Source organism: Dromaius novaehollandiae, chromosome 4 (genome assembly GCF_036370855.1).
Source record: "Dromaius novaehollandiae isolate bDroNov1 chromosome 4, bDroNov1.hap1, whole genome shotgun sequence".
Classification (NCBI taxonomy): domain Eukaryota; kingdom Metazoa; phylum Chordata; class Aves; order Casuariiformes; family Dromaiidae; genus Dromaius; species Dromaius novaehollandiae.
The window spans coordinates 12,551,720-12,563,983 of record NC_088101.1 but is presented as its reverse complement, the minus strand read 5'-3'; the positions used below and the strand labels follow the sequence as shown (position 1 = coordinate 12,563,983).

At 41.8% G+C, this 12,264-nt stretch overlaps 1 protein-coding gene across 2 annotated transcripts in view; it reads left to right on the top strand.

The window, feature by feature from the left end:
• The window catches only part of SCARB2 (scavenger receptor class B member 2), a 28,649-nt gene that overhangs the window by 10,475 nt on the left and 5,910 nt on the right, over positions 1 to 12,264 (top strand). Inside the window, exons 3-12 of one of the 2 annotated variants that reach the window (XM_026103515.2) lie at positions 846 to 993; positions 2,486 to 2,674; positions 3,459 to 3,550; positions 4,240 to 4,359; positions 5,292 to 5,470; positions 6,061 to 6,179; positions 8,387 to 8,460; positions 10,356 to 10,407; positions 11,069 to 11,227; positions 11,360 to 11,429. In XM_026103515.2, coding sequence (XP_025959300.1) covers positions 846 to 993; positions 2,486 to 2,674; positions 3,459 to 3,550; positions 4,240 to 4,359; positions 5,292 to 5,470; positions 6,061 to 6,179; positions 8,387 to 8,460; positions 10,356 to 10,407; positions 11,069 to 11,227; positions 11,360 to 11,389 — 1,162 coding nt within the window. In that variant the 3' untranslated portion in view covers positions 11,390 to 11,429. The remainder of the gene's footprint in view (positions 1 to 845; positions 994 to 2,485; positions 2,675 to 3,458; positions 3,551 to 4,239; positions 4,360 to 5,291; positions 5,471 to 6,060; positions 6,180 to 8,386; positions 8,461 to 10,355; positions 10,408 to 11,068; positions 11,228 to 11,359; positions 11,430 to 12,264) is intronic. The other variant, XM_026103514.2, reaches the window with a different exon arrangement.

Genomic DNA, 12,264 nt, shown 5'->3' with positions numbered 1-12,264 from the left:
GAGCCAGCCAGTTCTGCAAAATTCTTTTTCTTGCTTGTAAGGTGGTAGTGGCAATGGATTGAATTATGGTTATGACGTATGTTTCAGAATAATTAAGATCTGACTTCCTTGCCAGGACAGCATGTAGCATTTGATGTTTTTACCAACTGGATTTGTTGGTCAGCAATCCTGGGTTCTTTTTGATGCTTGTCTCAGTGCTTAGACACTAACAAAAGCAACCTCCCAGGCCGTGAGCAGTTCAGGACAAAAATTCAGTTGATTTCTGTTGTGTCCAGGATTCCTGTCTCAGAAGAAGAGCCACCATGAGGTTTGTTTGGCAGTTGTGTCATGTGCAAGCCCAGAAGTCCTAGTGCAAAGTACTTAGAAGTCAGCAGAAAAATCCTGGTAGGTTCTTAGGTCAGGTTAATTAGACTTAAATGAACCCTACATCTTGTTCTGCCTGGGAGTGAATTTTGCCTGCAGCGACAAGGCAGAAGTGTAATTTTCAGTCTGTATTTCAAGGGCAAGCCCACATGTGGTGCTTCTAAATCCTTCTGTACTGTCAAATTGTCATCATTACTTGTAGATTTTTAAAGACAAGGCAAATGTTTAAAGTGCAATGAGAGTATGGGGTGCCATTTTCAAAAGTACTCTTTAAGGTCTAATTGAGCTCGCATTGACACAAAGGGGAGTCTTACTGCTGAGTCTTACTGCTGACAGCAGCAGCAAAGATGGACCAGTTCCTAATGAGCTGTAAATCCCACCCTTTATGTGCTTAAAACAGTAGAATAGTTGTAAGGTGATTGCAATTTATATTATTCTTACATGTTTAACTTGCTTAAAGAACAAATTCTCTTGTTTCTCAGAGAATACAGGCCAAGAGTGCATGTTCAGTTTTTGGACAATGGTACAAAAGTATCCGCTCTGAATCCAAAGACCTATGTGTTTGAACCTCAGAAGTCAGTTGGAGACCCCGAAGTAGACCTGATTAGAACGATTAATATTCCTGCAGTGGTGAGTTCTCTTTGATTTCTTCTTGGAAATCATCCTGAAACACTTTGTATCTAGCAGCTTGTTGCTTCTCACTGTCTCTCCCATTGTGGTAGATAAAGGTGATTCAAGAACCAGAGAGGCAGGTTATGTCCAATACAGATAATGCATTCAGTTTTGGAAGTGTAGGTTTGGGATGGGCTGGGTTTTTCTATGATGTTCCTCCATTGCCTTGGGCCTCTGTAGTGTCAGTGCCTCACTCTTGCCCTGAGAGCTGATACACACTTCAGAGATTAGCAGAAATCAGGCTTGTTGGATTTTCACCAGCAAATGAAATTAGGGAATTAGTGACTTCAAATGCATCAGAAGAATCCAGAGAGTTGAATGAGAAAACTTGTAATTTTTTTAAAGTCAAAATTGCAAAATTTACCTTCAAATCTGCATCTGAAACTGCAAAATAACGTCTAAAGCGGAAGGGTTTCAGCTACAGCTGAATGAAAAGGTGTTCCCAGAATGATATTAAGATTACGAAAGGCATCCGCAAAGAGTGGCAGATTAAAATACTCTGCAAAGAATGTTATGTTTTAGTGATCAGAGACAGACCACTATATTTGGTCTCACATAGGGACACCATGAGAACAGACATATGTAAAGTAGTCACACCTTGCAAAGGAAATTAGACCATGCAAAAATACTTGATGGTTGTGTAACTAAACCTTTACTTTCCATACTAATTTAACTGACTTCAATTATAGGGTACATTCATTTCTATTTTTTCCACAGCATTTCTCAAAATGGCTGTCTGATTGTGTCAATGAATACATAAATGCACTGTATATAGCCTTAGATAGAACTTAGCTTACTATAGGTTGTGGACAGTATAGTCACTATATTTACTTTTCCTCCCTAGCATTTAAGCATTGTTATCTCTTGTTCATAGTTTTGACCATGATACACTGTGACAGGTAGTACCAGAAGAACTACAACTTGGTTCACCCAAGGAGTATCCCCTGTTTTTTGTTTTTGTGTTTTAAAAACATGTCGTAAAACCGTTTGTCAGCTACAAAGGAAACAAATTTTGGCATTGTTTGCATTTTGGAGAAATGACTATCTTTACAGCCTTTGGCTTTACAAGTGTAAACTACAATATCCTAAAGGTGAAATTCAAAGAGTGTCTCCAGTTGTAATACACCAGTGAAATTAAGGCTGTTTAGAAAGTGGTTTTGCACGTTTCATTTAGAATCCAATCTTAAGAATACAGAAATTGATGGCACGTAACCAAACTGATTGTGTGCCAGTGCTTGGCTGAATGGGAATCTGCAAGAGCACGTCCATGTGGGAGAAATAGCTGAAGAACCTGTTAGCCAACACCTGATTTGCTGCGAGTAGAAATAATGAAATTTCATGGCATGCTGAAGTGCATCCATGTGTCTGTGAGTCTGTGTTTGCATGCAGCTGTTACTACGCATTCTTCTATAAATCTGACCATTTATTCCTGATTCCAATCCCCTGGCAGACAGCGATGGAGCTGACCAGATCAACCCCTCTTCAGTTTGCCACAGAAGTGCTGCTACTTTTATACCAAGAATCCCTGTTCACAGTGCGCACCGTTCATGAATTACTGTGGGGCTACAAAGACAGGCTTCTGTCAACCATTCATCTTTTGCATCCTGAGATTGATCCAGAGTTTGGTTTCTTTAATAAGGTAACTGGTGTACGAGATTTTCAGTGGCTTTAAGTAAGAATTGGTGTCATTGCTGCAGAGCTGGGACTGTCATCACTGATCAGTTGAGAAGGATGTAGCCGAACTGAGGCCAGGAGGTGGGCTGCAGGGACAGCAAGAGAATTTCCCCCCTTTAGTTTGGCTGTATCTGTGTACTAGGCTGAAGCACAGCTTTGAGTGTTTTATCTCTGTTCTCGTTGTCAGGTTGGCAAAAGCTTCCCTAGGCTGGATGTAAACTATCTCACTGTTGCCTATCCTTGCCTGAGTAACACACTCTGTGGGGCTGGCTATGCAAACTACTAGAAAAATTTTCTGTCTAATTTCCTTAGTGGTAATCGATTGAATGTGCATGTTATTTCTGTGCTGTAGCCATTCCTGGCTTCCGTGGTATTTCTCCTAGCAAGTCAGTCTGGACTGTGAGGACCAAACTTTTCTTGGAGGACATCTGTGATGCTCAGGTTATTTTCAGTGGGTTTGTTTCTTTCGTTAAGGGTTGTTTTTTCACTGAAAAATTCCAAAGGAAAGATGGCTAACCTATGTTATATTTCCTTCTCTCGGGAGGTATGAGAATCTAGTTCAGTCACTTCCACCTCATTTATATTCAAGGTGGAGTTTAACAAGTTGCACTTACCTCAGGGGGAGTCTGTCACTCCCAAGGCAGATTTTAAGAAGTGATGGCAGCTTAGATGCCTTTCACCCCATTGTAGTTACCAGCCAGGTGTTGCAGAATGAGTGGAGCAATAAAAACTCGTGCATCTCTTTCTAGATGAATGGAACTGATGATGGAGAATATGTTTTCCTAAGTGGGGAAAGGAACTACCTTAACTTCTCAAGAATTGTGGAATGGAAAGGAGAAGAGTAAGTTTTTCAGTGTGGTCAGGCCTCTGTCGAAATCTGCCCCTCTTCACATTTTTGATAGACACGAGCATTCTTTACAAAAACGCTCCTTTTATTCTGAAGATGGTGGTGGTTCTTAGCAGCTCTAGCTTCATACCAGGCCCCCACTGTGTTTGGTGTCATATATTTATGGAAAGAAGACAGCTCCTGCCCTTAGAGAGTGGACTGCTGTGAATGTTCACCTCTGAACCTCTGACTGCCTTTGGCAGAGGTGCCCCCTCTCTACTTCCTTTGAGTAGCAAGTGTGGGACAGTAAGTGTTCCCAGTACCTATTTACTTACCCAGAGCCAAGCTGGGAGAACTTGTGCCGGGGTATCTGACGGTCTTCAGCGGGCAGTCTGTGTTACAAAGAGGCCAAGGGTGAATTATGTAAAGCACCCCTTCCCCCACTAAATAAGTCCTGTGTAAGCAGTAACATGTATGGGAGGAGCTGTTGTGGAGAGATTCTTACTTCCCTATGGCTCCAGTTTGAAGAGAAGATAAATGCAATTTATGCCCATTTTAATCTCCTTTTTTGGTAGCAGACCTGAGGCAGTAGGATTTAGCACTGTACAGGTCTGATTCTTGTTTGCTCAGACCATTAGCTGGCATCGTCTGACTACTGCTTAAAGATCTTTTAGCCCTTTCTGTCTTTGCTTCATTTACGTCAGGTCATTGAACTGGTGGACAACGAAGACATGTAACATGATCAACGGAACAGATGGGACATCCTTCCACCCACTGATTAGCAAAGATGAAAACATTTATATCTTTTCTTCTGATTTCTGCAGGTAAGAAGAAGAAATTTTCCCTCAAGCTTTGCAGCAGAGCACTTATATCCATTCCTGTTGAGATTTTCTGCTTTTCTTCCCATGATTTTATTTAACAGCATAAATGTTCTGCATTCATTCATGTCATAAAAGACAAGAGTTAAACCAAAAAAACCCCAATGTGCATCAAATTAAGCATGAGCTATATCTAAATAAAGGTAAAGTGAAAATTTGAGAGAAGACTGGAAAGACAGGCTGGATTGCCTTACAAGGCATGTAATGAGGGGAATGGAAGCATTTATACGAACCTTGCCTGAAGCTTTTTTCCCTCCAAAGCCTTCCTCTGTGCCCTGCTTTTCTAGAGAACCCAGACTGCCCTATTTGGATTAGTGACTTGAAACAGCGCTGTCCAAAATGCAACAAGATATAGAAAAGCTTTGTGTTTCCTTCCTTATGTTCCACCTGCTGGTCTCCTCCCTTCAAGGTTTCCTTGTCTTTGAAGAACAAAACTGATCTGAAATTCTCTATTTAAATCACCACAAATGTGTGTTATGCTAAATTCTGGACTTGCTGAATTTGTTCCTCCCTTCTGCTCTTTCTTGCCCAGCTATGTTCTTTTCCTTGTCCCTCACAGTAGCATGTAGCAGCACTGCTTCGCAGAACACACAGTGACAAGATGAGTGTCAGAGTGAGACTGAAATGCGGAAGGCAGGCATCAGTGTCCCTGGAGCAGCACAGCTAGTGCAGGGTTGTCCATTTCGTGCAGCAGCAGAATGACAAGAGTGTATGTGCTGATCAAAAGCCTATTGAATTTAATACAAAAGATCGTTTGAGGGAGCTTTAGGCCAAGTAAACTTAAGTAGAAATGCAGGCACCAGCAAGAAGAAATCTGCAGCAGATGTTAGTGTGTGTTCAAGACTAACGAATGTGGATCTGGCTTTTCTTCCCTACAGATCTTTTTATCTGGTGTATGACAGCTCTGGAAGTGTTGCAGGCATCCCAACCTACCGCTTTGTGCCCTCCCCTAAGGTGTTTGCCAACAGTACCATTAACCCGGATAACACTGGATTCTGTGTGCCACCAGGAAACTGCCCTGGCACCGGTGTCCTCAATGTCAGCATCTGCAAGCAAGGTATGTTGCCAAGTGGTGGAACCAGACTGGGAGGACACCAGCGGCAACATATTTCTCTCTCTGAAATATATGAAGACAATTTGGTCATCCCTGTCAAGATACGACTGTGCTCAATGAAATCAGCCACCAACAAGTGATTTGTTGGTTTGTTGGTTGTAAAATTACAGTAGTGAGGAAATGTGATATGAAGGGTTCCTGTGAGATGCCATCTGTTCAGCAATGATTTAGATAAAGGAATCAGAAGAAATGGAAGTACCAGGATCCATCCCGAACAACTTGGGCATTTATAGTCCGCTCTTATCCAGGTAGCTCTCGCATCTGAGTAACTGAATGAAAACAGTGCAAAAGATCACACACAAGCCTGAGACATGAAGCCATGCTGACTACTGCATGAGGGTAAATTTGGCTTCCGCTGAAGGCAGGGGATCTGAGTGTCAGTTCTGTAGCTCTGGAATGGACCTTTCCTTTCACTGTGGATGGCACAGTGGGAAGAGTTTTGGGGTCCTCAATGAGCAACTTGAATTAAAGCAACCTCCTGGAGTCCTGCTTTGCCTTTGTTAAATGGTGACTTTCTATTTTTTCATATTCAGGTGCTCCCATATTTCTGTCAGCTCCACATTTTTACCAAGCAGATGAAAAATTTATTGAGGACATAGAGGGCATGCACCCAAGAAAGGAATATCATGAGACATTTGTGGACATCAATCCTGTAAGTACGGGCTTTTTTCTTTTTTCTTTTTTTTTTTGTAAAGAATGATGCAGGCAAATCGAAGAACATGGGTGTAGCCCATGTAACCCCTCCTTGGATGGTATTAACATAGTCCCATGACTTTGGGGATGCTCTGCTAGTTTATGTTGAATTGATCTATTTGTATTTGCTTGTGTAGAGCAAACTTTGATAGATAACAAGAATTGAAATATTTGTCCGCTGTGCCTGTGCAATTAAATATGCCATCAGACTGGTAATGATGAGATGAAGGGGGGTTAAAATATTTCCGAGGAGCAGATGAAGCTAATTTTGATGAAGCTAATTTTCTTGTTCACCTTGCCACCCCCATCACTGCTCTCGACTGAATTTTCCTCAGATTGAAGAAGCTAGTACATGGACTAAGAGAGCAAAACAATAAAGATTCAGTGGACGTTGGACTGAATGCATGGAATGCAATTTAGATAGCATGGAGTCATGTAAGGAGAGATACAGAAGCATGATGACTGTGTCTTTCATGGAAGGCTGCAGAGTTCTTGGTCATCTCACTGTGAGATAACAGAAATAAATGGAGCTGGCAACTCCAGTTTGCTGCCTATGTCATATGGGAAAACCCCTGCCACGTTGTTCAGAGTTCAATTTGGCTGGGCCTCTGACAAAGGAAAGTGGTGCATTAGTAATGAAAGCACACAAAAATCTCAATATTGCACTTAATTTGGGGGGCCATTCAGATCTCTGCTGGAATTAATCCCAGAGTTAAGCTGAGGCAGCAAAATCTCCAGACAGGGAATAAAAACATTAAGGTCTGAGTCGAGTCCTGTAGGCCACTGAGGGCAAACTGGAGTCCTTATAAATTGCTCTCTAGTCTGCCCCATTCCTGTGTGGTGCTACCTTTTAAGTCATGAAGGTATCAGCTTGGAAAATGACAGGTTTTGCCACTGCTTGTTCTGGTTCATTACCAGTCTGAGAACAGTGTGTAAATTCTGTTCATCTGCCCTGTCCATCCCTGCAGCCTTTACAGTGCTCTGCTCGGCAGCCACCAAGTGGCCCTTTCCCAGGGAATGCAGAGCTGCTACAGGCAGTGCCTTGGGGAAGTCAGAGTTGATGAGCGGACCTAGTAGAGCATTTTTAGTACTTAATCGTCTGGGGTTTTACACTGTTCCCTAGACACCCACATCTGACTGCAGACTGAGGGAAAGAGCAAAATTATGACCTACTTAGTTGACAGAAACAGAGTAGTCTGACTCATCGAGCTGTTATGTGTAGCTAAAGCAGGAGGAAATTGCATGGTTCCTCTCTCAGCTCTAGCGCATGTGCTCTTTGGGATGTGGTTTGGTGCCAAGTACTTTCTGTTGCCTAGCCCCTGTTTTTAAGTAATAGGATTAAATGATCTCTACCCCTCCCCTTCCCCCCCACCAACTAAATTTTGGGGCTTGAATAAGGCAAATACTCCTGTTCATCTCATCGTAGCCTTTATTTTAGTGGTTGCAATATTGTGAGAAGTATTCTATGCTGTTCACTCACATCTCTGAGTGAACACCCATCTTATGTGGGTGTTCACTCCCATTCCCTGTGGTCAGTAGTGACAGGCCATAGCTAGTATCTGGCTTTTACCCTTTAAAAAGAAAGGTTTGTCTTATGGTTGAGATCATGAAGGCAGTCCTCGCCTTGTTCCTAGGACTTTGTACATGCTAGTTAACCTCTGGACAAGAGAGGTCAGGCACTCTAAATCCACTTGATTTTGCTCAAGTGGTCACAGAAATGCTTAAAATGCCCTGCAGAGGCTCTGCAACAGTATTGAGGGATCAGAACAAGTAGCTGTAGGTGGTCGCCTTTTCCAAAACTGCAGCTGGATCTGAAAGAAGGGGGATCCCTCTGTAGCCTAACTGTGAGGTTGCACAGCACAGACAGCATGATGGCACCCTTATCTCTCTTGTAGCCTCTTGACATCACTTTAATTTAGTGGCAGACTGGAATCTAGGTACATGACTTACAAAATATCTTGGTGGAGGGATACAAATAATATCCCTAAGTGGATCTTCTCTTCTTTTAATCATTGATCTGCCTCAGTTCCATCTCAACTAGTATGCATACTGTGTCACCATCCTATGAGCAGGTCCACACTGGCGTAAATATTAGGTTGGTATATTTCTAAATTCTTTTTATTTTATGTTTATTTTTTTTTAACTTGCATTTCCTTTATTCCCCAGCTGACAGGGCTGGTCCTGCAAGCAGCCAAGCGTATGCAGATCAATGTTCATGTCAGAAAATTACGTGAATTTGTGTAAGTGTTTTCTGCTGCTGGGTGGATATCTCACATCTGATTTGATACTCAAAATAAATTTGTCTGCAGTGTTGAGATGAAATACCAGTAGGAAGAACAAGTGAGAACGAGAAATCCAGTCAAACCTCAATTATGAATGACAGTATCCTCTCCTTTCACAGATGAAGTGGGTATTGAAGTTCCTTCTGCATGCAAAGACAGTATTCAAGAAAAGCAAAATGCTGTGGGCTGGTTCCTCAAGTGTAAACTACTTTTTCTGAGGCTGCGGGTTCTTTTTTAGTGCAGATAGCAACCAACAGAAGAGCGCGGTGACACCTGACTTGCATGGAATTTCAGAACCTTGGGGACTTAAATCATTCCCTAAGAAAGTACTGCCGTATTTAACACCATAACCTTAACACCATTCCCTTTTAATTTCTTGTGTTGATCAGTTAGGGTCTCTATTAGTGCTCTTTTTAGTCATAGGTAACTTGAGCAAGACTTAAGTAAGAGAAGATAAATTCAGCCTGAATCTGATTTCCTTTGGATTGGTTTTAACATGGTAAAGCTCCCTTGCCTTGGAATGAACCTCTTCTTGCTATGCGTTGGTAAAGGTCCAAGTCAGGCCAGCTATATCAAATAGAGGAGTAAATGTGTTTCTTCTGCCGTAGCAGCTAGATCATTGTTCTGTAGCTTTCCATGAGGGCACCGCTGGTGGCATCAGCGCACTGGTTTTGTGTTTACTCAAAGAGAGGGCATGCCACAGCGGAGCGGAGCTTGAACTTGGAGTGTTGCTACTCACAGCATGAGGACATGCCGTCCTATTCCTCACAGCTTTTAAAAGGCAAAAGTATTGCAATTACCATTATTTCTTATCAGTGTTCACATGGAAACCAAATAAGAAGGCATGACCCCAGAGAGAGCTGCCTGTGCCTTTCCCCCACAGGCACAAGAAGCAGATAGAGTGTAATGTCTTGCAATGGCAGATGAGTCCTATCCAAAAGGCAAGAGGGAGGGCTTGTCTGATCAGGTAGAGGGAAGTAACTTGCCTGTCACTACCCTGGTACGGTAAGAGAAGCTTCATACCGCAACTTCGGCAGTCAGTACAACCCTGCAAATGGGTGTGGTCTCAAGTTATGTGTGAGTAAAAGGCTCCTTGTCTTCTCTGCTCCAAGTGGATTCTGCCTAGTTTTCTGGGTATCGCAGTGTGACAGAGATGTCCCCAAACTGCAGTTCAGACCTGCGCAAATACCTTTTACTTAGTCTTCTGTCTTTCTGACATGTTGATTTCAATGTTACCAGTGCCATGTAGCAACTTTTCTTCTTGCTCAGCTTCTGAGCTGATATTTATTAAAAACAGCTTTGCAATGCATTGTAACTTAAAAAAACAACTTATTTTATCTGCCCCATCCTCTTGGCGTGGTTGATGATAGTTCTTCAGAATGCTACCACGTTATTTTCTAGTGCCCAGGAGCTGTTGCATTAACACAACTTACCAGTAAGGTGTTATTTCATGTGTACCAAACTTTGTTTTTAGCTGCATGTTGTATGGACAATAGTTTCAGTGTTATACAAATAAGAGTAACTTTCAACTTCAGCTTAGCTTAGCATTCCCACTGACTGAAACAAATTTGCCATTCAGTCGGTTAATAATAAGCCTCTTATAGATCCATCTTTTTCTCTCCACACTAAATCCTCAGGTATGTTATTGCTCTCAAAACGAAAATCATTTTCCATCTTGGAGGCTGAGATCGTTCTACTCCAGTGGGGAGAAATCAACAATAATAAAAAAGGACAGCCCAGAGTTTCTTTAGAGGCAATTTCCTCATTCATTTTCTCTTGTAATCAGTCTTCAGAAACCTCAGGTTGGAAAGTTGCAAAGTGATAATCTCTTACCTTTTCTTTTTTTCACACAGTGAAACAGGCAACATCCGAACGCTGATTTTCCCAGTGTTGTATATAAATGAGGTAAATATTTTTATTTATTTATTTGCAATAATTTTATTTTATTCTCACAAAAATACTGTCTTTGAGCTGACCAAAAAAAAAAATTCAAATTTTTCTTGATGTTTTGTGCAGCGAGAGATAGGAAGCTGTTGTTGCCATACTGTTCCTACTAACAGTCTGCCATTGCTTGCTGATCATTGCATTAGGTTGAGTCCTACACAACACCCTCAGTCACATAGTTCTTGTAGTTTCAAAGACACTGGCCATGGGAAAGAGGGCTACTTAGAGGAGGAGGGGGCTCACAAGGTTAGACCTTTTGTTTAGGAGGTTTTTGTGGCTGTTTCTGTACTGCAGTTGGATGACTGAATGCATCAGATTGAAGGTGGACCATATGGGACTAGATTTGGTGACCCATGTCATTTTTCCAGGCCTATATTGTTGTGATCCTAAACTGAGCATTCAGAATCACTGCTTTCTTTAGAAAATGCAGACCAGATTATTTCTCTGGCCACACAAGAAGACTGAAGAATTCTTATCAGGGAAAGTATATCAAAAAGTAATGAAGCAAAGGTGGAGAGCTGGGGGAGTGTTGTTTCCCTGCCCTTCACAGCAATAAAATGGCTCATTGTACAGAAGAACAGAAATAAATCTTTTTTTCTCTGTTAATCCCCCTCTACTCCAGAGTGTTCTGATCGATGAAACGTCTGCCAACAAACTCAAGCACGTCCTGCTGGAAGCCAGTGTTGTAACTGGAATCCCCTTCGTAATCATGGCTCTAGGAATTGTTTTCGGGATTGTTTTTATTGTGCTTGTGTGCAGGTCCCGTGGAATAAGTGAAGAGGTAAGTAGCATTTGAATTTGACTTTGTTTACTCTACGTTTGCCTGTATTTGATTTTTCTTTTCGCTGATTTTACTTTTTCAGTGTCCACAAACTCTTTTATGTGTTATTTTTGTTTAAAATGACTTTTCTAGGGAAGGGAAGTTTTAATAGACTCAGAATAAGTGCACCAAACAAAGGATTGCAGCTAATACAAGAAACATGGTAAGGCAGGTAGTATTTCCTGTGTCTGATTTCCTTGCCAGTAGTAGTAAAAAAAAATCAGCCTGTCTAGAGGATCCTAAAGATAAGATGCGAGAAGTCCACCATATTTGATGAACAGATTTAGTTGCAGACAATTTGACAGCATTCTCAGTAGAAAAAACTGTGTTGTGCGACTCTGTTCTTGTAGGCTCAGCCAGCTTTCCAAACGTACTAACAGTCCTTGCTGGAGAGGCCTCTGAAAGCCTGCAGGCCTTAAGTCCATTCTCACTCTTAGTTTGACCTTGGAGCTTGGTTTGTTTGAATGTAGTTTCCCTCAATGTATTCATCAGAGAACTGAGAATCATTCACAGTATGTGGTCTGGCATTCTTTAGTCACTGAACTGTAGTCAGATTTTAAGCAGCTTCCTGTATCAGCTTTTCAGACAGATGGAGGCTACTAAATTGATTATTTTTTCAAAATCTTAAGGCAAATTTATGACCAAAAAGCAGATGAATTGTACAGACAATAGCATGCAGATAGATTTGTCCAGACAATGCTAGTTTGTACCTCCATTTATGAAAAGGTATGTTACCATGTGACATGCTGGCATTAAGTTTGTTAGCCACGTTAAAACTGATGCCAAACCTTTGCCCTACTAGGCAAGGCAGAGGAGTTGAGACAAGATAAACTTTGAATTGTTTGGTTAGAGGTATAGAGTGGGTACTCTAGTAGGCTGTTTTCTCCCTGTAGTTGCCGTGTTTTAGTGTGGCCTTGCTTGTGTGATGTTTGCTAAGTACACCCTCACAACTGTCAGAAGCCCCCTCACGCCTTCCTCCGAGTGTCCAAGCTGTGCAC